Source organism: Bombus flavifrons, chromosome 4, assembly GCF_040668555.2.
Source record: "Bombus flavifrons isolate JBK064 chromosome 4, iyBomFlav1_principal, whole genome shotgun sequence".
Classification (NCBI taxonomy): domain Eukaryota; kingdom Metazoa; phylum Arthropoda; class Insecta; order Hymenoptera; family Apidae; genus Bombus; species Bombus flavifrons.
Genome location: NC_138445.1, coordinates 11,665,443 through 11,693,434, shown reverse-complemented (window position 1 = coordinate 11,693,434; position 27,992 = coordinate 11,665,443). Strand labels below are relative to the sequence as shown.

At 36.3% G+C, this 27,992-nt stretch overlaps 2 protein-coding genes across 4 annotated transcripts in view; one reads left to right on the top strand and one right to left on the bottom strand.

Moving 5' to 3' along the window:
* Nucleotides 1-27,992, bottom strand: part of MCU (mitochondrial calcium uniporter) — a 75,417-nt gene that overhangs the window by 15,796 nt on the left and 31,629 nt on the right. The gene's annotated exons all lie outside the window — the stretch shown is intronic.
* Nucleotides 76-27,855, top strand: jv (javelin). Of its 2 annotated transcripts, XM_069111770.1 has the most exons (7): nt 4,002-4,028; nt 4,106-4,191; nt 20,250-20,468; nt 22,340-22,646; nt 23,361-24,179; nt 24,688-25,673; nt 26,057-27,855. In XM_069111770.1, the coding sequence occupies exons 1-7, from the start codon at nt 4,017-4,019 to the stop codon at nt 27,087-27,089; spliced, it is 3,462 nt and encodes a 1,153-aa protein (XP_068967871.1). In that variant the 5' UTR covers nt 4,002-4,016; the 3' UTR covers nt 27,090-27,855. The 2 variants fall into 2 exon arrangements, with proteins under 2 accessions (XP_068967872.1, XP_068967871.1); XM_069111771.1 differs by lacking the exons at nt 4,002-4,028; nt 4,106-4,191 and adding an exon at nt 76-225.

Here is a 27,992-nt window from a genome sequence, read left to right as displayed (position 1 = left end):
TGCACGCACTTGCGTGCAGGACAAAGGGCCTGCGACAAGCGTACATCGAAATTCGCTCGGGTACCTCGCCTGGAAACATTCATTTCTGTTCTGAAAACGCGATCGAAACCGACGCTGAACGACGTTGTCCCGTGGACGTGAACGATGCCGGTGCACCATGTTCGCGGTGAAGATCGTTTACTGTCAGGTGACGATGGAATTCGTGGAGAACGCTGGAAACGCCAGGTACTATCTATATTTGAGTAATTTAGTGACAAAAATGGTGTGAATGTTCTTTGTTTTCAAAAAATACCGTATTTTTGTGTGGGACTTTGTTAAAATCTCTCAAGAAGGTATAGCAATGTGTTCTAACGTGTGAAATGTTTGAAATGTGAGATTTCCTATCAAGGTTCAGCTTTATTCACAAGCTTAGTTACCATTCTACGGATTAGAGATTTTATCGCGTGTATCGTCTCACTAAGCCATTTACACGTTTGATTCCTTTTACGAAGGTTAATTCTGTCGCTTGAGAAGATGAAGATTTACGCTTGTGTTTTCCTATTACTAGAAATTGGAATGTTAGTTCGAACAATTTCATTTGTATGTATCAAATATTTATTCTTGTTAATTTGCATTAAATATGACGATTGCCTAGTTGAAGGTAACGGTTGACGTTAGTATGTAATTGATAAATCGCATTTCTTTATGTGATTGTAAAAAGAAAACTTAGATCCGTGCGACATTTACTTTTCGTGCGTCATACGTTTGAAATGTGGTAAAGATTATAACAGCGAACGTTCTTCTGCTAGAATAACCAACTTTTGTACCAGATTTATCGTGAAGGTAGACGTATGAACGTCTTCTACAAAATGAATTCATTTTCTCTTGGTCCTTTACGTGCATTGGGTTACAAAATAATTTTTTAATCTAATTACTTCAAAATATCTAATTATATTGTAAATAGATAGCGATATTACTAATTTTGTTTCTGTTGGCGATGTGCATGGGAGTTGGAAGATAGTTTTGTTAGAAATCGCGTTAACGAGCGTGAATCGTGAAAACGATTAGTTGGAAGTAAGATCGTGGTATGTCGATCGAGAGATATCATCAGGTGAAAATGGGAAATGTGTGTGAGTTCAGGGAAAGACATTGACGGAAGCAAGGATTTGTATATTGGTGGAACAATTATTTCCAGCAGGAAAGAAAACACATTTTTCTAACCGAAAGATGAAACTCAATTTGATTATATATTTTACGAGATATTTCGAGAAGTTTCTTTCGTTTGATAGGCAACAGTCCACATTATATTACTATTTTAATGGTGTGACATTATTATTCATAAAGAGAACAGAATTTATTTTACAATCGAATGCTTTTGTAATTAGAAACTCTATTGCAAACGACTTTGCAAATTACAATCATTAAGTTTAAATTTTCCATAAATTTTCCTTATTCTTGTAGATTTTCTCCGTTTAAACATTCCGACGAGGTAGAGAGAACAAAGAAAATTTTTCTCCGATAAAAAATTCCAATGAAAAGCAACGAGAAAGTATACGACCGTTTTAACCAAAAGCTTGGCTTGTCTTCAAACCGTCATCGGCTCGTATGAAATTCTTTTGTGAGAACATGAACATGGCCCTCATTGTGCAACATCCGCTGTCGCTGTCGCTATGGTGGCTCTGCTTCCTGACCTTTCCGAAGTTAGGAGGAATCACGCGACGACGAGCAACTAATGCTACTTTCCATTTTATTTAACAAAAACTGCGACACTCTCCATTTGATATCTCTTTACGTACAATGACATTACTTCTTTTCTATGTTTGCATTTGCAAAGATCACGATCATAGATACGATTCATCATTACGTGCTATAAGCGACTCGTCATAATGATTAATCCTTTAAAAATCAATGAATATATGTAGAATTCACATATAAAGTATAAAAAATTATCTCTTCATGTGTCTTTTCAAAGAATAAAATTTAGTTGTTAGGATGCAAAGAGTTAAGAATATTAAAAATTTGTGTAGCAGGGAACTCTTTTTTCCATTTGATGTACTTGGTTAATATATAGTTTCCTTACTTATTGAAAAATCAGTACGAATTTTCTGGATAACCTGCTAGTCACGAAACCCTAAGATTTTAGCTAAAATCGATCTCGTAACAGTCGATAGATTTCGACGTCCATCAAATTGATTAACGATCAATTTGTGGTCAACCTCGCTGAAGATTTCCTCTTACATAATAATAGAATCGTTACATGCACGTATGTATTCTTCTTTCTTGTTCTTTTTTTTTTTAAGTTTAGCGAGCACGAAAAGTTACGTAAAGGAGGCAGCGAGCCTCGAAGCGTGGAAATATTAAAATTGATGTCCACATTAGGTAAGAGCAGTTCCTCCATCGGATACGATCCCTTGATTGCGTCGAACAGGCTATTCTCGTTTCTTTCCACGCATTGTAGTTTTACGCGTCTTTTCTCCCCAACTTTTACCCCTTCACCATCGTTAAAGCTCGATATGCATACGCAGTAGAAGAAACAGTTTTATCGTTCCCCTTTCACGTGACTGCTCAGATGAACCGGTGCTTTAACCGTGTCTGCTCGTTCTCATATATATTTGCATAATCTCCTATCTTGCTTGCACCGCTATTTCTCAATGTACGTAAGACGCAAGATTTAACTGCTACGGAAAATCTCTAAAAAGAGAGGATCTGCAGAAGATCTGTAGAGAATTTCTAATGGATAATTTTTAATTTGACTTTAATGGTGCAAGATATAAACAGCTTCATTAGTAGGAGATTATATTGAAAGAGAAAAAGAAATGATATAGGCGATAAGTAGAAGAACTCGGAACATCTAATGGAGAATTGTATAGGAAAATTAGAATATAGAGAATGTTTCAAATGGACAGGATGTTACAATTGGATGTTATGAAAATATTATTCTGTATACAAATATGACTCGGAAACTAAGAATAAAGTTTCTTCGTTCCAGAGATCGTCTCTTGTTTTCGAGAAACTGCTGTTTGAAAATTGTAATATAGGAAAGATGTTAAAAGGAATAATGTATGATAACACAGTAGGATAACAAGGAGTTCGATTCCTTGGTCAAAATGAAGATAAAAAAATTACATGTATGTAGCATAAATAATTTTACGTAACCGAGCGTGACATACCAGAATCACGGAAAGTTCGTGTCTCGCGATAAACGATCGCAGCCTCGAGGAAATTTTCCAGATCGCGGTTCGCGAACCACAGCCTCCATTTGGGTCTCTTCCGGTGCTCGATCCTTCTATCGAAAGTGACTGTAAAGATTGGTTCCGACACGTCAACGACCCTGGTTCGAATTACAGGTACTGCTCGAGTTACTTATCACTTTCACGAATTTAATTTCTCTCGTTTTCCATGGTAATGAAGTCTAAATTATCGATTACTTATACGACACGGAAAAAATCGCCTCGACTAGAGAGTTTTATGTCATTCTGTCAAAACATAGCTTATTTCTCTATTTATAGAATGCAAAAATTGATCACAATGGTTTTATAAATTGGTCAAGTGAAAACATTATCAGAATTTTTAATGTATATTGGGCAATTTTTACTTTTGTGATAACTTGGGAAATATTTGCCATGAGATATCGCGCGTATCAGTATTTAATTTTTCATCGAAGTTTCATAAATTCACAACGATGAACTTCTGAGAATTTGAATGATTCTTCGTAAAATATATGGATGAAAGCTCGTTCTTCTTCTTGTAATATTTATAATTCTTTTCTTGTTTTATTTCTTTGGTACAATCTTTGGTTTCATATTTTAGTATTAAATAAGGAATAATAAATATGATCCGTAATATCAGTTTCTTCTATTTTTGAAATTTCTATAGAGTTCATTGCAGACAAAGTATTCAGTATGCGAGTTATGAATTAACAATGTGAATCATTCCACCTCGATTCCAGGTGATTCAAGCGTTTCCTGGCGAACAAATTGAGGGAGTCGCTACACTGGTTCACACGGGATTGCGCTATTGTTTCGTACGGGGACGAAATGGTATCCTTGGCAACTATGTGATTCATCGTGAAGGGTGGAAAAGAGGGGATGAAATTAAATAGCAATTTTTTTACTTGTTACTCCAGTCGAGGATCAGCCACGAATCACGAACAACGTCAAGTATTTTCCTTGGAAATATTTTTCAGAATTTTTTCATACATCCTTCAATAAGGTACCTTTTTGTAAATATTTTTCTTTTTTCGATCTTTAAATTTTCATAGTATATACGTTTTTCATCGGAGCGATAGAAATTACTGTCCTCGTATTTCCTCGAATTTCTTTTCTATAATATATTTACCATCGATCATCGTTTTTTCGATCAGGAAGCACACGAAAACGCAGGTAACGCATTAAGTCGTCAGAGAAAGCGTGCAACACACACATCGTTTAACGTAGTGGATGAATGCTGCGTCGTTAAGGTGCATGTGTAGTGCTTTTTGTCATGAACATTGGTACACGTTCATCCTTTTATCAGGAACGTTTCTCTAAACAGACCGCAATTTCACGTTCGTTAATCCCGCTTTTCAAAATGTGTTCCGCCGTAATGGAGATTCTCTCGTATTTTCCTTCCATTCGCTTAAAACAAGAGAACTTCAAGTACGATGATTGGCATAGCTGTAACATTCCTTGTGAGAAATTTATCGTGTTTTTATCCAACTGTTCCCTTCACGAAAAAAATGAAACAGAACAGTGGAATTCGTCTTTAATGTTTACGATGTTAATTTTAATTTAATTCGATGCGAAATTTTGCGTATCTACTCCCTTAAAGTATCTACGATAAATGAAAAAAGGTTCATACTGTAATAAACGATAAATTAGTTTTAAATTGTAGGGAATTGTATCTTCTTTACAAACATGCCAAAAAAGGTTTATTTCTATTGCTAATAATAATTGATAAAAAAATTCTCTTCAGCTTATAGAAATCTTGTTGATTACATCTTGAAAAAGTTAACTAAGCTCACGTTAATGAAAGATATAGCTTATAGCTGATATAAAAGAGAGGAAATAAACACCGTTAGACAGATAAAAATAGACCGATAAAATATTCAATGGAAATCTATAAGAATCGGATGATCATTAATGCTCGCGTTTACTTTTCCGCTGGTAGTTCGCGTAATAGCATAAAAATGTTCAGCAGGAAAAACGAGCGACACGTGAAACGCGAGCTAAGAGGAAAGGGGCAAAATAAAAGCTGGTCGATCGTTAGGAAAGTATCGTGTCGTGCATATCCAGGTGACTCGGGTGTAAGTGGTACCTAGGCCAAGCGCCATGGTCACTTTCTTCGTGGTCTCACGTGACATTGCGTTCGCAACTCGTTGAACACGAAACGAAAAACGAGATTCCTCGTGGAATGTGTTCTTCGTCATCAAACGTACAAAGAACTTCGTTCAGTCTTGTTAGATCTCTCTACGATTTATTTAAAAATCAAATAAAAAATTTAATTAAAAATTTGTGAAAATATTCGTTCAAACATATAACTCCTTATAAAGTTGGTAAATAAATTTCTTATAATCGTAAATATTCGAAAAGGACTTTTGAATATGACATTGATTATCAATATTTGATGGTTGTGTGGCAAATTGTAATTATTTAATATTTTATTAAATAATTTATTACAATGACGAATACATACAATTTTGGGCTGTAGTCTATATATTCCGTGGAAAATTTATTCACGAAATGTGTTTAAAAATCACTGTTGTCTATTAGAACTACAGCTATATTATTAAGATTTATTTTATGAGAATGGTGTGAATTTCTTTTCAAATAACAAGAGTGATAATAACTCTTATGACCGCGTAAAAAATTATTATTTCTACCGGAAGATAAATATTGATTTTCGTCAAAATTTTATAGAAATATGATGCAATATACGTACAGTTGTACCGCACCTGTTTATGAATTTATGGTATGTGTGAATATGCAAAAATGTACGAAAGTACGCATACAAATACAAGAACATAGAAAAAATTAAAATACATATGTAAATAATAATTATTTTTATTCAAGTTCCTTTATCACTATCTGCAAAAACACAAATTTACACAAATACATACTTAAAGAAGTATTTATCTGCGCATAATTTTCATATCTTCGAGAAGATATTAAAGTTTTCATTAAAGTTTCTCGATAATTAATTACTCGTGGTTTACTCTACCGGCAATTAACACTATCGAGAGTAATTACGCTACTCAGCTATCCTTTCTTGAAATAGCTCGTTCGAGGGTTATACAATATCGATTTCATCGAGCAACGACTAATTTATCTTCTTTTTTTCCCTGAAACCGAAGAAACGGATAAAGCCGCATGAATATTTAAAAGGTTCTACTAACGTGTCTTTTCGACGCGTTGCAAACCTTTTCCACACCGACATTACAATACAAGACAGGTTCGATTGAAATATTGAAACCGGCCGGCTGACGTCTAAGACAGACGTTGGACACTGTGTCACGGTCGAATAATCCCGATAAAACAGTCGCTGAATTTTTAATTCGTCTCAGGCGGGCTCGTGGAAAAATTAACTCTTGCACTTGCCGGATATAAAGCGGGTTGGTTCTGCTTGGTGTCATTTCACCTTGACACGGTGACGTTTCCTTAAATCTTCCGGGGATTACACGGAAAACGGAAGAGATCCAAATGTTGTTCCATGGGAATACCGTGCATCGTGAGACTTTATAACGATGAAACTATGCGTCTTTTATGTTCCATTTTCGTGAGTTACCGGAATTTTGGTCACCGATACGACATTTCTAGGGACGTAGTGAAGCAAACGCTTGTAATTTCGTTGGCGAGAGAGAAATGGTAACTAATTGTTATGCTATAGTTTAGAAAGTATCTTTGTCATTTGAGGATTAAGGTATTTTCTTATGCTGAATTCGAATAGGTAATGAATTTGTTTTTATCTTGTAAGATTTCGTACTTGAAAAGTAATGCAAGTCGAATGAAAGTGAAAGTGAAAAACTATTTGGAATTTTACAAGAAAATTATTTGTATTAGACGTACAGTGTTGGTAAACAGAATAGATTGTAGGAAATAATGACCGAATATTTTTTTTGTAATTTTTTACATTTGTAGTCCTTGAAATCATCATATTGGTAGCTTCGACATTCCTCTATCAGGGGACTGAATTATTTTGAGTCGAGGCACTCTGATTACGGATTAAAATTCAGCATGGAACAATACACAAGGACCAGTACAGTGTGACAGGCAAGGATATATATATATATAATTAGAAAATATTTGCATATTTATGAGAAAAAGTGGAAAGATACGGTACACATACGAGATTACATTTGTTTGTTTTCTGTCTGTTTTAATGGAAACTGCGGATTCATGTGATGTTCATGTAAATAGAATTTAGCTCAAAGCACGTCTATTTGTGTAATGTGATGCATTCTGAAGAGAATATAGCTACACGTGTCACGCGCATGATTTACTTACGTCTACTTGTAATTGACACTGCAATTTAACGTTATTAGCATACATCACGTTCAGAAAATATTGTGCAGCTTCTAATTTTTCTCCTCAACGAGAATATTATTCGTCGATGTTTTATCCGAGTTGAACTTTGCCAGTTCCAGGAATTCTACATTATGCTCTTGGTCGTCCTCTTTTTTCATTGATTGCACACCTTTTTGCTGTTTTTAACGATTCTCGCGTTAACGATAAAGTCACGAAGTGGGATAAAGTGCGATTTAAAAATCGCTCGAGAAGTCAGGTAATCGTTAGAGACCAGACTTATATTCGCAATACGCTTCTGTCTGTGAGATTTTATAGATCTTGCAGTTTCATCGAACTAACGACACACGTAGCATAATGATGTAACTATTTCATGTTCGATATTTATAATCTTTGATTTCCGTTGTAATAGTCGTTCAAATATTATGTACAATAATATTGCATCGCAAGTTGAAGATTCTTCTCAAAATTATTTAAAAGAGAGGCGATCCGTTCATGTTACGATATTTTACTAGTTGTGGAATTTAAATGATAAACAATACATACTTTTGGTATGATTACATGTTTCATAGAACCTTACGAATTGAAAAAAACCTACCATAGATTTTGAATTTATTGTAATAAAAAAAAATATTACCGATGGTTGCAGAATTAATTTCAAGTTAATAACACATCATAACTGAAATTAGCAAAATGATTTAAAATTATTAGTAGTGTATATTCTCTGCTTATATAATTCGAAAATCTTTATCAATGTCAGTTATATCATTTACAATTCCACCTCATTAATTCACCTTTCGGTTTCATTTGTTTGAACGCGTTAGGTTGGACCTTGTCAAATTCTGGTAAAATATGGTACAGGGTCATTGCCACTTGACCCTCGGATTTTACGACTACGATCGTATCTAGCAGGAAACCTTCGAGTCTTATTGCGGTCTTTGACATTGGACATTGTTGTAGACGCCCCTGACACGTCATTCTCGATGCTCGGAATAATAACGTTCATCCATTGTCCTGCGGGGGCGTTTGTTTTCTTTTTCGATAATTACGGAAGGGTCTATTATATGTTAAACGCTCTGACACGAAATAAAAGTCATTTAACAAGAGAGAAAGAGTAATTCTTAGAAATAGTGGAGCTATTTACATCAGCAATTAGATACGCTGATAGCATAATGCTGCAATTTTCCAGATTTCTAGCTTAAAATCTTAGGATATTCGAAGAATTCGAAGGATGTTTTCATTATCATATATTTGTATATATATATATGTATATATTTACGTAATCTTTCTTTTACTTTATAGCATCGCTTGTTAGTAGAATCGCTAGTATATCTTCTTTAATGACTTTGTACTGTTCGTTGTAGGTAAACAGCTTATTTTTTGGCACCATGATGTTTTTATATCATCACATTATTTTTGTCACCTTTATACTGTTTTTTTTAGTGCTGAAATTTAACTTTTACATCTTTTATACAGTTTTTACTTGTTATTATTAATCTTGATATTTTTGCGTTATTTTTTTTAAATTCTTTTTCTACGAGAAATACTTAAACGATTTCTTATCAGTGCAATTTTCGTTATGCTCTTCTATAATCTTTTCCCTGCCACAACTCCTCCGTCTTAACATCCTTAATTTGAAATTTTTCCAATGTTCTGCCGTTCTTCTTTATTCTTAGAATTATTCAGTTCCGGAAACGTTCAGTTCAATCTTCCCACTGCTAGAAATTCTTCTCGTAGAAGAAGTGCTTCCTTCCATACGGAGAAATTTTCCACATCACAACATTCAAAGGGAGAAACTCGTTCAATGATAGATTATTTGCCACCATTGATCCAAGAGAGACCCTGCCTATAGAAATAGTAATTGAAAGCGGGAAGCAACCCTTAGAAACGTTCCTAATAGTCAGCCAGCCATTAGGGATTATTTTGGAGGAAGTGAGTAGTATTAAATGGCCATTGGGTAGTCTGCGCTTTGGGTCAGATCTTCCATCAAGAAGTAGTTTGATACGATAAATCAACTTTCAACAAACTCGTGTTGATAAATGTCGAGAATGTAGGCACAAATGACCTGCAATTGGATATCAGATGGGCTCGAAATACCTTTGCTGGAGAGTTGTCGAGGATCATTCATCTCTTTGTAATCCCCAGAGAGTGGAAACCTCGAAGAGCACTCGTCTTCCACCCAATGCCTCGCGATTTACCTTCACATTTGACTAATTTCCACAGTTAATTATTCTTTGAAGTTAGTAAAGAACTATTCACAGTTCTTTACTTTTTCACAAAGTATTTTTTCACAAAGTGCATGAAAATTCAAACAGAGCGATAAGAAATAATAGCACGCAAAAGAAGGTTACTAACAATGCTTTTCCTCTCAATGTTTCCACGTGATGTTATCAACTTTTGATCTGATCTCGTTACTTTAATTTCAAACCTCCCTTAAACTACGGGGACAGCTTCTTCTCTTAAAAAAATGTATTTTTCAGTAAATTTCCCACAAAATCTTATTATCCTGTTATCCAGGAGAAATTACAATCTGTCAACTGACCGAACAGATAGGAAGAGACCAACGGTCTGAGTAAATCAATTCGCAATTTCCAGATGAAACTCATTACAGGCTTTTACCCCGAAGTAAATTACATCTCAGAATAGATAAAAACTACGTTTCACAATTTTCTCCTCTTCGTGTTTGATAGTCGATTAATTCTCCAGAATTTATAGAAATTTTCCATGTTATTGTAAAAGCTCGAAGGTCGTCGCGAAAAATCGATCATAAGAGCTACGTTACATAATTTTCTCTTTCCTATGCACCTTCATTCATACAACGACTTTCCATGGAAACCCTATTTTCGTTGCAAAAGGATGAAGATTACCGATCGGCGCGAAAAATCGATAACGATTCCATGGTTAGGTTTCGTAACTTGTCTCGCTTCCGAGTCAACGGATCAATGACGTCATACTTTAAGGCTAAGGTGTACGGTGTACACTCTACTCCCACTACGAGTAGACAATTCGAACGGAGACACGTTGTCCTGTCGAGGGAACAGGTGCACAGTGGCGATCGGTCGGCCAGGTACGACAACGATATCCGCCAGTCGATCCGCGAACGAGAAAGTGAGAAGCCGGTACATTTGTACGTAGATCGCTCAAAGATCGATCTTAGATCGCGGAGAGTAGGAACGTCCGATAATTTACTCTCGGACTCGATTTACCTCGAGTGTTTTGCTATTTGAGAGTTGTCGCGAGTGTCTTTTCCTCAGTTCATAGATTAGGATCGTTGTTGTTCTGGAGAATCGAAGAATCTGATGTCTTGAAGAGAATTTGTCAAGTAGAAGAGTAAAGGGGTAAGAGAATGAGATATTTCTGTGTCCAATAGAATAGATGGTATTTTTGAGATATAATCGAGACTTTTGTTAAGTGATATAAGTGAGAGAGATTTGCCGAGGAAAAACCAAGGATTTGTAATAAAAGAGCTGTCCTTGTGAATCTTTGCTCTGACTGTTAGAACGCTTATCCAAAGAGTTGACAAATTTGACAAGAGTGTTCTTGTTAGGAGTTTCTCAATTTATTGAAAATGTGCACTTGATTAATCTTGGTGGAAGCTATCAATTTTTTTAAGGATAAATTTGAAAAGCGAATGGCAGAAATTGTTACACTGTAAGGTAGTTGAAAATGTAACTGATATTCAAGAGCTCCAATTACTGTGACATTACTCTAGTGAGCGAAAGTAGTCTATCAAAGTAACTAGGTCTCTTGAAAATCAGTCAAACCCATTTCAATTACCCTACTATACTAATTCTCTCCCCATTCACTTTTTTTTTGCGTCTGTTTAAATTTAAATCCTTGAAATAGATATCCTAAAATATTAGTCTCCAAAAAAGTATCATCCCCTTCGGTATTGCTATTCGCGCTTCTTCCAATTTGTATAGCTTCCCTCTACGTCCCTTACATCTATTCATTTTCGATTATTACATTTACATCCATCTAAATTGACATCTTGGAAACTAACATTTTAGCGAGTAAAAATAATTTATTCAATCTTTTCAAAACGCTACTCCTAAAGAAAAAGTTAGTCCACCCAATATAATTATTCCTACTTCTTCTTTCGCTTCCAATTTTTACAACTTCCTTCTACTCGTTCCGTCAAGTATACTCCCAGTTACTCGATATCTTATTGAACAAGGAAGAAGAAAGTTTTATCCTGAGGTTTTGTAACACGTTTGGTCAATAGCCTGTAATACTGCGTTCGTGGTAATTAGCCTGAATTTTGAGTAGCTTACTGTGGATCCATAGAAATGGAAAGGAACGAGGTATTCGCACGCACTCGCGATATTTTCGACAAACCAGTTTTCCATTACGTAACGCGCGTCTAGGTTATCCGGAACACGTACGTAAATATCGTGGCCATTAATCGTGTTCGAAGCTGTTAATCCTACAAGAATATTAGTCATGGTCTTTCGTTCTGTGTATATTTTTTTACCTCGACAATTATATAATTCGCGCATTCGATATTCTGTCCATTGAAAGATTTTCGCTGAATCAAGGTCGTTCGGCCAGAAGGAGAATTGACGTCAGAAATGGCTTTACCAGCGACATTTTTATCTCTGTCGAAACTTCAACACCGCTAATCGATTATCGTTGTTTCATACTTCTTCGTTAACTGGCGCCAATTCGCGGTCATTAAGGCGCTTATTGCAGACGTGAGATGAGAAATTGTGGCACGATGGAGTACGACGCTAATTTGATGACACGATGATGTTGATTTCCTAACTTTGGGCTTAATGTAGATCAATGGTTCAGCGTTCTTGTAATTTTGTCTTCATGACTCGTCTTATTCGGATTTATATTCTTACGAACGCAACTAGAGAGATGGAATCTACGTAGAGAACTGTTTTATTCTCTAACATTTTTCTTTTTTTTCACCTTTTTTTCTTCTTACATTTTTCAAAATATATTGAAATATTCGAAGCTCATCGTGCTCTTTACTTTTTAAGTAAAGTTATATTATTCGAATCGTTACGAAATCACAACCAAATATTGCTAATTGAACGAAGCAGATGAAACACGGGGCAAAGAAGCCGACAACTAAGAAATTTTAACTAATGTGTGCCACTATGCTTCTGTTATTTTACATATATTTGCATATTAAATGTATTACGTGCACTTTTACATCTACAAACTTCCCGCGAATGCAGAAAACTCTGCGATCCACTATTGATGCAATGCACTCGAGTGATCTCTAATAATCTGCTAAATTACGCCGATTTTCCAATACCGATGCCTGCTTCAAGGTTGAATGAGTCTTTCCATCTTCCGGAATCGATCGTTGTCACATTTCCGTACTTTGTGCTCAACGAAACGACGCGTGAAAAACGAACTATTATTGCACAACCCTCGTTTCGTAGTTAATCGAACAGTTTCGAGTACCGTTGCAGCTCGATTGTTTTCGTGCAAACGACCAGTTCTCGAACTACGGTGTTGGAAGTAATTAGAGGTTCCTGTGTATAGGGAATGGTTTAAGTAATAGCTGTGGAAAAAAGGTATTTCGATGTTTAACAGTTTTCCCTGGTCTGTTATATTAGTTAAGTTTTACCATATAGTTTGTGTGGCAAGTTTGTATGCACGTGAAATGGCGTGACATTAAGCAGGTGGGAATTTTAAATTGGAAATATCGAGAATGATATTTTTTAGCAGCGAAATATTGCTTATTCAATTGAATGGTAATTTACTGGATAATAGAAATGCTAATCGCTAGGAAGGATATTACAACTGTCAAGTCATTATGAGTTTGTACTTTTTTAAATACTTCTCTGACGTTTTTGCGAGGGACTTTTTCTTTTAAACGAATCTGATAGTATAATATTACCGACTATAGTATATTTAAATCTGAAACAAGATAAGTTAAATATAACTTCTGAAATGAGATATATCACAGAGAGGAACATTATAATAACCTAGCAGTCTTCCTAAATGCCGTTTCAAATTATAACGTGCTGTCATACTCTGTAAGAGAAGATTCTTAAGAAAAAAGAAAAAAAAAAATGGTAGAATAATCTACCAGGAATTGATTTCTACATCATGCGATATATCAGAATTAATTCTGACAAGCCACTCTTTGAAAAAACAGCCCGTATTATTTTCTAAATGTAAAAGGAACAAAAGTCTTCGAGATCCAGTATAGCTATCGATCAAAACTTAGTTCTTATTTAAAGAGCTAGAACATCCAAACTTCCAACACGATGTATTCGATCCATCATCTTATTTTACGAATCCCTTTTCCACGAGAACCTGCTCAATTCATTTGCAAATTTAATAAAATCTTTCAAAATACCAACTAAATCTGCGAATTACGTATCAACATCGAACACGTCTGCAACGATGCATACAAAATTAGTTGATCGTTAAGATACGACTATGATTACAAGATGTTCACGACACTCTGCAGCATGAACAAACTTCTTTGACCCATGAACAAGGGAACAACACGAGTTGTTTCCAGACGTGAACTATCGACTGTTCAGACCGCGGAACTTCTTCCGGTTTATGTCATAAGATATTCCTGCTGCGTTTCTCTCGGCATACAGATTCAGGCCTTTCCTTTGTGGCCACATGCGAGTGCAATGATCGACGCCCGATCAACCGGAAGCCTGTATCGATTCCAATACGTTCACAGATACAGTATGAGGGGGGAAGAGGCAGTGTCAACGCGTTAGATGAATGTATAGAACGTTATTGAGGAATTCTTCATCCGGTTTGAATCGTGATCAATGGCTATGTGTTTGATGATCATTGAACGAGATTGATTTAACAATTCGCTTTGATTAAATTGATTGGAAGCTTTAAGATAGGAAAATGGGGTTGAAAGAATGTCAATAGGTAGAGATGTTTTTCCGACGTCGCGATAGCTGTTAACCCAGTTATGTCTATTATCTTTTCAACGGGATGATCGAACTGTGGTTTTTGTCCCTATTTTGACATTCTCAACAGCGTGTATTTAACATCGTCGTTCTACTTGGCCAGTTAGAATGATAAATTAATGGAACTATGAATAGCGAAGAGTAACACTAAATAGACATTTGATTAACGCAATGTTTATATTATCAAGTGGATGTCAATGTTTAGATATGAAATAGAGGACGACATTATTATTCGTAATTGACAAACGTAAGACGATAATTGATCTTCATTAGATGAACAAAAATATTATTTGTTATATTTGCCCAGTATAGGAAGGAGATTAAACCGCGTCAAAAATTGGGCACGAACAAGTTGCTAAAAACTGCTGAGCTGATATTCTGTAATTATATATCGCAACAGAGTATTAAAATTAAGTATCCTAATGTTCTATCGAATATTCTGTTCCAAAAAGTACAATGAAAGTAATCTACTTACTATCGAAAGGCTTACACTTTCCTAGTTAAAAGCATGTTGAAAGATATTTCAAGTCGCACTTACAATTAAAAAGTTTCTAACTCCGATTCCTCGTGTTAATTAACAGGGGAGACATGTTGCGCTCGGTGAGAAAGCAGGCGAGAAAGTGTAATCGAATTAGCCGATGTTCTAAGGCGCAACGTTCATTTCCATTTGCTCAGTTAACAGTTCATAAATCCCGAATCACTCTGGTATTCGATGCTTCGTCACGGAAGATCCTATCGTAAACTCGTTCAAACGTGCAAGCGTCCCTTCAACTACCCTCGAAAAGTTTGCTCTCACGCAAACCCATCAATGCGAATCAAACTTTGAGTTCTTCGCGGATTAGCGAACCGAAACTTACGAATGAAGTTCGCTATGCTTCATCCACGCAGGCATTAAAATCTTCCGAATAGTTTAATCGGTTATTTAATTGTTTATTTATTGGAGAATACAGACGGATGATAAATTAGGATGGCGATATTAAAATTCTTGCTGCCATTTCGCTATGCTTGTAACAGACATCCATTTTGGAGTATAGTAGATATATTATATTACATCTATTCACGTGATCTCGTTTCCCTAAATTATAGCGTTTTCCGTACTTTTCTCTAAAAGTTTTCTTCGTCTGACATTGCAAGTACCAATACTACTTATCAACTAATTATTCTACTTTTATAATAATTCATATACAATTTGTTCTTTCCATATAAAGATTCCAAAAAAAATGAGATAAATTTGTCATGTTATTTTTGCGACATATACACGGAAAATTTTAAAGCGTTTTATTGTACTTAGGAAAATAATGCAATTAAAAGTTGGCGACCACGGATGTGATTTCATTCATGATAAAAACTTTACTGAGGGATAAAAACAAAGGGATTCGAAAAGCAATCGCGAAAGGGTTATCGCGTTTCGTTTTTTCTGCTGTTCGCATGCGACAATTTTTAGTTAACATCGTAAAAATTGTGCTAAAACGTGACGTAAAAGCATCGATAAGCCCGTTAAAGCTATAAGTTCGAGTTGAGTTTGCACGCGATCGATTTTCTGATATGCGTTGCTTGAGTAAAGGGCACAGACGAGCGTAATCAGGATTGAATTGCACCAGCGATCGAAAATCACTGAATAATTCTCGATTGCGTGGGCTTTTACTATTGCAAGGAAAATAAAAAGAATAGCACAAAAGGCATTTTCTTCTGTTACAGAGTGTTATTTGTCTGGCTATTGTTCGATAGAAAATCAAGAAAAAAGATTCTTCCTGCAAACATACTTATCTTTATGTCTTTTATGACGTTTCCCATTGCAATTTAATAAAATAAAGATAAAAGTAACGCAATTTAATTATCTAAGTAATTTATATCGAAACGTTGTCTTGTTCTCTTTGAGAGCATTTAAAGTTTTAATAAAAATTTCTGTACTCGTTATAACCACGATAAACAGTTCAAAAGATCGCTATCTAATTGCCAACATAATGCATGTAATTTTACAAATAGTCGCAAAGAACCACGCAACCTTTGATGAAGCAAACTATCTAAAGCAAGATGTGAAATTTCTGAAAGGTCTTCGTTAAAAGTTCTCCGTTTAAAATTTCCTGATATTTTTTCGGAGAAAAAGATGGAAAAGAAAAGTACCTAAAGATAAAGAGCCCCGAGTCAGTTCACGTAGCTCGAAAAATGGCTCGTAAAAGTGGCCGAGATAACTCGGCAAAAATCTTACGTAACGATTCGCCGTGCTCAGTCGAACACAATGAGATGACGATACGCCATTTGCATCCTGGCTTCAAGGATTCGTGTTCGCAAAGGCGGTCGAAAGGACGCGTTTACTTGCAGTTTCTGGCTGTTCGAGCGGAAAAACCAACGATCTTGTGCCGGCTATTAGCCACGCTAAAGAAAAGCCTGCGATTCTTTTACTGCATCGAGATCGTACCTTGATATTCATTTTTGAAAGTATTCGAGAGTTATTTGCGAATAAACGAGTTGAACGACCGAAAAAAAATTTTCAAGTAAAAAACATCGGTAGTAAATTAAACTGTAACCTCCTTCAAGCATATTACACGGTATTGTCGATGCTTTTCTGTTGATAAGCAGGTGATTTTCGGTCGTAAATTTCGCTGAATTTTTCAGCTCGTTGAATTTATCTGTCTGTTAATGACATGAACGATGCGACAAGAAAAGTTACGTCCTACGATTAAGTAATATCTGATTTTCTGAAGATGCATTAAAGTCAAATCAATAGAAAGGGAAAGTTTGCGATATCGAGTTTGCGGGCAATTCGACGGGAAAAGAGGTAAATTACTTTTCAATGGGCGCTATATGCAAAGTTGAATTTTATTAGGCAATGAAAACGATTTAATATGACGAGGGTACGTGTTGTTGTCTTGGGACTCGAACTTGAAGAGCAACTAGAAGATAAATTTGTTTTTAAGAAATTGAAAGAAGAAGAAATCGAAAGAAGCCTCACTGGATCGTAATATATTCGGATTCGTATGTTCGCATTTTAAGAGAATTTCGATTACCATATTATATCGTTTAAATTACACGCTTTATTTGTACAAGTGTCACGATGCACTGACGAGATGGTCATATATGACTTCGTATTGTCGTTAGTATACGGATCACGAATGCTGAGTTTGTGCATTTCATCATGGAGTAATCATGACACGAATTTCGCGATGACCTTTCCACCGTCACGCGGTTGATTGCTCTAATTATTCTGGAAAGCTGTTAGGGATCTGTTTTCTCAAGGATGGTTATACAAATCGAATAATCGAGACTTTGTCGTGTTTTCAGCCACTCAAAGGTCGTCTGACGAGTTTGCTTCTTACAAACAGTTCGATTTCGTTGATAGTCCGTACGATTGACATTGTTATGCTAAAAGTCATTACCGTGGTGCTAAATTTTTAAACATAAAACGTTTTATTTCTGTAAAGTTGATAATTTTAATATTCCTGCGCCTTTTTGTTCAATTAACAAACGTATTAGTAAATTTGAAAAAGCTGATTTTTATTTGTTATAGAAACCCTGGATTTTTTATTTTTTAAGTCGTTGAAAACATACGGTTGTTTTTGCGAAGATTAATATTTGCTTTTGTCGAGGTGGAAATATGAATACATAATAAATTTATGCATGAAATGTTGTGCGTTCAAATAAAACTAATCGCAGGGGTCTTTTTTTGTTTTTACTACATTTAATTCATACGTCATATACTTAATTAAAATAATTTCCATATGACTCAATATACTTTAACATTAGCAATTAATTTTGATCAACTTCGACTTTAATTTGTTTCATTATTCCACATTTAAAAGAATTATCTGTTCTATAATTAAAAAATTTCAGGAACAGAGTTGTTACAGTTTCACGTTTCGCTTGAAATAGTTCATACATTAACAAATTTTTCAACAGGATGCTTTTAACTTTTTCCAAATTTACTCTCATATAAAAAGAAAAATCATACGAATATTCTGACTATTCATGATAGTCAATTTTAAAGTTTTCATATCTTTGTTATAAACATATTACGTCAAATTTGACATTTCCAATGCATCGTTTCGACTCTATTCATTCGTGCGTAACATTTTTCCAAGATATTAAAGTTCGTTGAGGTTTTTTGTTAAGTTTGTAAATTGTTTCATTGATAATATGGAAGCGCAATTTCTTAAATCTCTCGAAATAGAACAAATTGCCTTCTAGTTTTTATCAACGCTGGTCGAACAAATAGACCCATGAAGGCGTGGTTTCCTTCAGTTTTCAAATAAGCGAACGTTGCGTGACTACTTTGTTGATTATGGCCTCTGTTCATACGAATACATCGATGCTTCGCTGCATCGTTATTCAGTAAAAGTATAGTAATGGATCAATTACTGATGATTGAAAGGAATCGCTAGAGTACTGTCGCCATGATCTTGACTCGTGTAACTAGTTTTTTAGATGTACCGATAATCAAGCTTGAATGCACGATATCTGCGAATGCAGGATACGTTAAACAAGGATGAACATAGTGAAATTTAATTAACGCGTATCACATACAGCGTTTATAGCCATTCATTGATTCACATAGGGAATCTTCTATTTTTATAATTAATATTAATACTATGTTTAAAATTAATACCGACGTTCTCCTATATGCATATTAGTGTCGCAAATTTTATTCGAAATTATTATTCGTCGAGGTAACATTTATTTTTAACATTTATCGTAGGTATTCTGCGATTGTTATTCAATTAAATATATTCGCAATTTTCGTAAAAAATATGCTATACTTTTACTGATTAAATAATTTCACAAACTTCGAAGAAAATAATAATTTGAATTTATCATAAAAAGTGGCGCGTAAGCTATTTGAAATTATTTATCCGTATACATGGATTTTGATGTTCAGAAGGATCAATGCTACGGAAATTTTGTCTTTTCTCTACTGACAAACGCAAAATTTGCATTTTTCTTAAAAAAAAAAACGTAATGTCGTTTAATTTACCTCGCGTTAACAAAAAGTTTTTCCAGAAGGCGATACTTCTTGGAAAACACAGTGTTTTGCGAGAGTTCGTCAAAGGATTACGTAAACATATGAAATAGTATGTATCGGTGTATTGGGCGAATTTTTTATGCGGATCATGTTCGATCTATGATTCGTGCACGGAATAAGCGCATCAAAAGAACAGGTGATCTTGCACGGACATAAAAGGTTCCGTTTTTATGCCAACACGATGCTTCTTCTTAGTATTATTGATCAAACATATGCAAGGCCTTTTATTCATTTTAAATATGCTTTCATCATACTTGAAATAACAACTCTTATAGTAGGAGACAACTTTCACGAATATGTTATGTGTGTTGTATAAACATCACGAAATTTCGTCATTGTCACTGTTATGAAACTCGACTATCACGATCGTATTGATAAAGTTTCAAACAAACTTGAAAATATACGTAGAAATTACGAGTATTAAAAATTGCCGTGACAAGCGCAAGAAAATTATTATTGGACATTCAATAAAATCTTCGAAAGAAATGAAGTGGATAATTTCAAGTTTGTAACTAATTAGAAAACGCAACATAGAAATTACAAGTACGACAAATTTTCGTAACAAGCACAAGAAAATTGTCACCGAATTCTCAATGAAATTTTCGAAACAATCAGAGTACATAATTTCCATTAGTACGTGGTGGCCAAAATTTGAACAAAGCTTTCCACGAAAGTTTCGTGACAAAGGAAAGTTTCAAAGTGCTAGTTAATTATCTCTGAAAATCAATTATTGATGTACAGTACTTCAAAAGCCTTTTAAGGTATTATCGAAAAAGTAGGTATTACCGTCAACGATAAGCAAACAGGATTAATATGTTTAATATTTAATTTGATCGATTACAGAGAAGGGGGACGACACGAGGCCAATTCAGCGCAGTCCACGCAGGACCGCAGGAAGCTCTTGAAACGAACAAGGAGCCTTGCGGTGATATCCGAGGACGAATCTCGACACGATCGAGAGGCGCATCACTTCAGGCTCGGGCAATCGACCTTCGATTTGCCTAGGAGGCATCAATTGATTCCACGAGCCAAGCTGATAGATCGCAATTCTTTGAAGGATAGGTATGTTAGAACGAACGTTGTCTCAGAGACGGCGATGACATCATTCAGGAACATCCGTTAGTTATCGAATAAAAATGCTTGTAATTACGATCTCTGTATCCTTGTGATCTTATCGTAAAAAGGTCTTACGTCACTTACGTTATTGGGTTAATTATAGTAACTAAGTATAGTTTGGAAAGTCTCGTCTACTTAAGAATCACTATAGATGGCAAAATCAATGAATCATCGCGATTGGAACCATTACGAAGTACGTGAAATGAAATAAATTTTCGTTCTTGTGAAATTCGAGCGATTAAGAAGAATAATCTGCTTCTGTCGTTTTGTACGAAAGAAATAACAGTACGATAAAGCATAAAGAAAAGCAACGTATGTACTTGAATCGCGTGACTCGCGTATTACAAGACAAGGAACTATCTTTCATTAAGAAACGCTAATTACCATAGAACGGATTAAGCATAAGGAGCTTGTTCGAGCTTTTTAACTGCACGTAACAGCTCTGTTCGTAGGACGCGATACTCTGTTTCGCCCAGTCGTCGGATATTTTTACTTGTTCTTGTAGAGAATAATATCTGCTCGAACATTACCATTCCAATCAGTTACAAGCTTCGTAGCCAGTTTAATCGAAACGGTGCAAATAGCAAAGTAATATCTGTAGTGTAATTAAGAGAATCGTTTGTGCTGTTTACCTTACGAACAGAAAATTTAATTTCTACTGTTTAACAAATTCATTGATGCTAAAATATCGATACCCATAATATCCTCCATTTTATATAATATCTTGTATAAAATTTTGAACAAGTACTATCTTCGTATACGTGACTTCACAAATTGTTAATCGTTAATTGTTAATTTTAATCGTTAATCAAAGAATTAAGGCTTTTTCACGACAAACATTTAACTAATACATCGTAGGTAAAATTTGTATTTCTCTTACGAAGGTACTGAATTTAAAATACACACAATATGTGCAATAACAATCAACGCGGTATGTGCGCGAATAACAGCGAATGTATTCACTTCGCGTTGGATAATATCGAATAGTGTTCGTTAAATTGGTCAATTCGAAGGGAAAGGTATGGCAGGTTGAATAAATTAACCAACCTGCAATTTGCCTGCTATGCCAAACATTTTCGAAATTCATGGACCAGCCAGAAACTCGTTTGTACATAGCATACAAGATTTTCTATATGAAACCAAGTCGTACGTCATTCAAGTAACTTTCTTGTTTCTACCGGCCTTCCACGGTTCGCTGTAAAAGGTCTGCTAAGTTAAAGCCGCATTAATAATGCAATCACCTGAAACAGGCGTACCGAATCCTTTAATTCTTGTCGTTTTAGTAAATGGAAACTCCAACTACTTGTATATATTCCTCAAGCACAAGTCGAACAACAAGAACATCCGAGAAGGTTCATAGAGAATAAATTTATCTCTGTAAACTAAAAACTTATTCGGACGACGCAACTGTTGCTTTTCTCTCTGAATTGCATTCTACGCTTTTGCACATATTGATCCATGTATTTCTTTATTCGCTGTTGGTTTAAATCATTTTTATAGCGTAAAATACGTTACGCGAAAGAAAAAGAATTATTATAGTTCGAGACGTAAGTTATTTAATTTTATCTGATAACATTTATTAAACATTTATTTTCTATCTACTATAACTAGCATAAAAATACCTTTGGATTCGATTACGTGGTATATTATACAGCGAATGCTATCCCGAGATCTGATAGCTTCGATAAGAAACAGAAATACATCCTACGAATCTTCAAGTTCCAGTTTATTTCAAGAACAATATCTTACGTTGTTACCATAACATTTCTACTTCTCGATTCAATGGTTTTCCAATGCGTTTGTATTTTATATTTCAGACTCTGCAAGAGTCAACAGCATCTTTCGGATTCGTACGAACGATTCAACGAGGCGAAATCGTATCACTCGAGATCTGCTTGCGGCCTTCACTCGATTCCTTCGGGACTCCCCTCGTTTCCGGATCCTCTGCACTACACTCGAGGCAATCGGACCGATCCTGATCGATTGAATATCCTCGACTGGCCCGAATCACCGAGACGTTACCGCAGTGTGCAGTCGTTGGACACCGTTAGCGATTTAGTGGACATTGTCGAAGACGGCTGGCCAATCGAAGGAAATCGCAGTATCGATTGCATCTACACTCAGGTAAATCTTGCGTTTCTACTGTTCAAGCGACTCATATGAAACGGAGATATTTGATGATTATCAGAAAACGAGATTCCTATGTTAAATGTCACATAGAGTTAATTGATTGATTGTGATAATTAAACGAATGGAATCCAAGTAGAAAATGTTACGCACTGAATATCATATGTACTAAATTCTAGTGTTAATTCCAAATTAATGTTGACTTTAATATCGGTATCATTTGGCCTGTGTTTGCTAATCATTTGAATACTAACCGATACTACACGTATAAATTTCTCGTCGGGAACATTTGATGCTTCCTATAGGATACATAGAGCGCGTCCTTATATCTCACTATACACCATACCCCATAAATTCACTCTTATCTCGAATAGTGTTTGAGAACGAGGATGGTCGCGTTTATCTCGAAGTTACGATGGAATATCGATACTCCCGCGACTGGTCCAGGATCTTCCTTCCTACAATTAGACTCTGATAAACATGCAGTAGTACTATACGTTTATTGCTCTGCTAGTTAGTAATTTATAAAGCATAACGTGAACAGGTGTACAATAATTTTAAAAGGAATAGAAAACATATTCATTCCATTGAATTCTGACAAAAATGGAGTTCTACTATACGTTTATTGCTCGGTTGCTTGATAATTTATAAATTATGACGTGAACGAGTATAAAACAATTTTGAAAGGAACAGAAAACATTCCATTCTCAGGTGAAACGTAAACGGAAGGAGCACAGGAGCCTGGACAGCATTCTGTTCGAAGACGATGGCGAGCTAGAGTACTTCGACGTTCTGAACCTCTTACCTTTATCGAACGTGCGTTTGGAATTCGACGAGGAGGACGCGCGTAACAATAACCTCCGTCAAAGGAACGACCCAAACCTAAAACCACTGGAATATCTCGAGTCTCGCGTCGTAGAGGAGAGATCATCCACGAGGAGCAACGCTACGGACGAGGAAAAATGTAAAGAAAGCAGCACCAAGGAAGGGAACAGCCCGCAAAACATTGAAGAATTCGATTGCCAAAAAGAAGAAACCGGTTCTTTGCGTCTATTCAGAGATAATTTATCACTGCAGAACACAAAAGAGGAGCTGCGTCACGAAGTTCGAGAGGATTTCGAGGACGACAGGGACTCGATAACTTACCTTCGAAACGAATTTGTAGACCAAAGATCCGCGTGTTCGAATATCAAAGAGAGTAGATACAGGCTCGATGACGAGCTGGTGCTAGTAGGAGAGGAACAGATCGATCGAAAGGTCGAGGAGGCGGAAGACTATAAATCGATTTGGATCTCGGACACGGAGGAGCAGGAGGACATGTCGCGTAGGCCACAGGTGCTCAAGGTCATCGATAGCGACGTGACCAAGAGGCGACACAGAAGTCTTACCATCGAAGTTGGTTCCTTTAAGAAGGACGAGCAAAAGAACGAGAAGTTTCAGAGTAATGGACAAGAGTCAGGCAATTGTATCGACCTGGTGCAATCGAATGGGAAGATCGACGAGGTTGATGGAGCTCTGAAGAACCTAGAGGTAAGTGATAAAGAATAGTTTCTCCATCTCTCGATTCATTTTATCCATTTTAATCTTAGAAATCGTAGAATGTTTAAACGGAACAATTTGTCATTTTTCATAAATTCATAGATTTATAAAATGTGTAAATTTTGGAAGATTCTCCGGCAAAGATTAACACCTAATTTAAATATTAATGGCAGATTTAAAATACCATGAAGCGTCTTTATACAATTAGAAAATATTCTTGACGATCAAGTATCTTTATATAGTTGCAAAATATTTTCGACCATCAAGCGCTTTGTACGTGTACAAAATATTTTCGTTCGATAGGTAGCCTAATGATATATACAGATAAAAGCTTTCTCTTCCTCGTACACATCTTTCACTTCAATTTCTTTAATAGAATCCCCAACCTCGTTCCTCCGCAGTTGTAATATTGAAAACGTAATCACACATAAGACCATTCAACCATGAAACATCCCAAAGAACTTGCATTCCTTACAAAATGCAATTTCTGTCGTTTTAGAGCGTAAACCAGGAAGAACGTGAAGCGAACACGAGCGTGGTGAACGCGAGGAATACTTCCGAGCAGAAAAACTCGCAGAAAGATGGTATTAAGGGAAAACAGACGGAAGGTAGATTCGAGAGGATCGTCAAAGAGACATCGAATATTATCGGGAAGGCTTGTAGCGTAGTGAAAGGAAGCTTAGGTTTCGAGGCACGATCAGAGAGCTCTGATCTGGGTTTAGGATCAGAATCCGGAAGCGACACCAGACGGAGATCCGTCGACGATGGCATCGATGAGGATCACGTGTCTAACTGCACGGACAAGGGATTATCGTCAAAGGAGAACGAGAGTCAAAAGATGCACGGAAATCTGACAAGATCGATCAGCTGTGTGGATTCGATCGAGTGTCAGCCGGATGACGATCAGGAGTTCGATCATGTTCGTTACAAGATCGTCAAGTCGAACATGTTCGGCAAGAACATGTACACTAATGCTCGCAATGACGTCACGTACGAGGGATTGATCCAATATCTGCGAGAATATTCCTTCCAGGAGCTACTGTTGGATAATAACGTTGTGATTATAGAACCGGTACGCGCGGAAACCATAGAGCGCAAACCATCCAACGTTGGAAAGGCGAGATCAGAGCCAAGCTGTAAGATAGCAGGAGCTATACAGAAGAAAACGGACGCAGAGAATTGCCAGAGAAGTTGCGAGAGTTCAGATGTCAATGCTAAGAGCCCGAAACAGTCGTCTATCAGGAAGCATTTCTTTTATCATCCTATTAGGGTAAACCGTGAGCTTATCGATGAAGAACTACCTGATCCTGATACCGTGAAAAACGTGAGACTTATGTTTGAGAATACATTGAAGATGAAGAATCCGTCTAATTCGACGTTCTCACGGGATTGTAAGAGCAGGAAGAGTGCTAGTATGAAGGATCTGAGTAGCATTGATGACAGCCATTTCGATGAAATGTCGGAGAAGGTGGATGAGGCTACCAGGTAGAATATGATTCTTTTTTTCTGCGAAAAGTTTGCAAAAGTTTTTGCAAAAGTTTAGTAAAATGCATATACTAGCGAAAGATGAACATTACTCGGTTTAATATACGTTGCTGGGCGAATGTTTGGAATCACTTTTCAACTATTAATTTCACTACTATCAATTCGTAAGTAACGCAACAGATATCAATAGTAAAGTTTCTTCGCTTCAATAAATTATTGATATAACAATTTTCGATGCTGCCAGAATTCCAAAGTAACTTTTTCCTTTCTTAAACTTTGAACTCTATGAAAACACAGTAATTCCAAACTTTTGACCACTAACGAACCACGCACTACCCTACTTACTCAACTTCATTTAGCGAAAATTACCATGCCATGTTCAGATGTTCCAGCAGGGCGAAGGATCTCACGAAACTATTCGAGAATATGGAGAAATCCACATCTTCGACCGCATCGGTGGTTGGATGCAAGGACGAATTAGACAGTCCCCGTTGTGAGTCGAAAACCAGGATTCTGGCACAAAGTTTCGAGGCCAGGAGCGGCCACACATCGCCGAGCGACTCGACTTCCTCCAAGAACAAGATGAACCGTTACCATCACCACCATCATCACCACAATAATTGGGATGCTGGTAGCGTAAGCTCTGGGGTGTCTAGCGATTATCCCGACACTGATCCCGGAAGCGGAGTGCAGTGTATTTCCTCGGAAGATGAGGAAGTCGACTGTCACGAGAACGATGTGACCGAGTCAGGTGGATCGAATCATTACGTATCACCAGACGTTCTTAAAAAGATTCGCGAATGTGGCACGTCAGTCACTTACTATGGCGGCAAAGTGGTAAACTCCAGCAATGGACCATTAATATCACCAGTAGTGGAAAATAGATTCAAATGCGTCGATGGATCGAACGATTACGTAAAATTCAGGCTGATAAAGAGCAACTCCTGTGACAGCAGATTCGAACTAACTGGAAGACTCGTGGAGAATCATCTGAGGCATCGAAACAGGGACAGAGCTCCTGATTTGAGCCAGTATACGATAGCCGAGACACCTAGCATCGAGATCACCACGTTAGACAAGCAAGAAGACGAGGATGAAGATGGGAAGGTGAGATCGGAAGATGAGAATAATAGAACCAAAGAGGTCAAAAGAGAGCCTCCTGTGGTGATCGGTTTAGAGCCTAAGAAAGAGGAAAACAAGGAGGCGAAGGATATTAAGGTGGATTTTAAACTGGGTGACTTGGAGGATGCAAAGTCAGATTACGCTAGCAGATTCATCGGCAGTGCTTTAAATAGGTGGCAGGTCAATGAGAATAATTGGAGAACAGATGATTTTGGAAAAATGGAATTCGAAGAGTTCGAGGTACTCGAGGATAGTTTAAATGGAACTGAGAGCCAACGTTTGGAAACTTCTTGAAGGAATTGGGTTTTCTGTAATATATTTGGACCATTTTGATAGAGCCAGAGGGAACGTTGCCAAAGTTGTGAGTCGATAGTTGCGGTAGTTCGTCACGGTAGTGATACTTTGGTAAAAGTTTTTGCGTATTCTCGAACGATGTCGCTTTGTAAGAATTTGAACCGCGTTGTCTTTACCTTTGAAACGACTTCTCGATCCATCCGTTCGAGAATATCGCGTTAGTCAGTTCAATTGTTCAGGAGCATTGTACAGTTGTTATTCGAGGTTTCTTAGCAACGAGCAACTTGGATGTTTGATCAAACACTACGAAATTTCATTATATTTCGTATAATACACATAATAATATATTTATGAAAGATTTCTACAAGTGTTCGAATACTTTCGTGAGCTACTGTATATTAAAGTCGATGGTTATAGAATTGTAACGATCTTGAAATACTGTATTTGATTTTGATCGAAGAATTGAAGCAAGTGTACATAAGGAAGCGAAGAACGCTCCGAATCAGTTTATTTGTTAAATTGTTATTTACCTTGTTCTAGGCTAAATAAATATCCGGTTTAAAATATCTCCTAACACCTAATCCCTTTAATGTGTTCGTTTTTACTTCCACGAAGTTAAATATCGAATAAAGCGTGTTCTGTAATTGGTTAAGTAACGAGTTGGTTTAACGTAGATCACAATTTAACAACATAAAGTGCTGTTATTTAATTTTCACGTGGAGAAAGAAACTGGTCAGTAAATAAATATATGGTATTTATTATTAAATCTTTGTGCAGGAAGCCTTATTTATATTATCTATAAATTCCATGAATTTTAATTATGATCTGGTATAAGTTTAAATATAACAATTGATTTATACGAATGTGAAATATGCCGGAGAGTTTTGTAAGTACCTCCGCTCG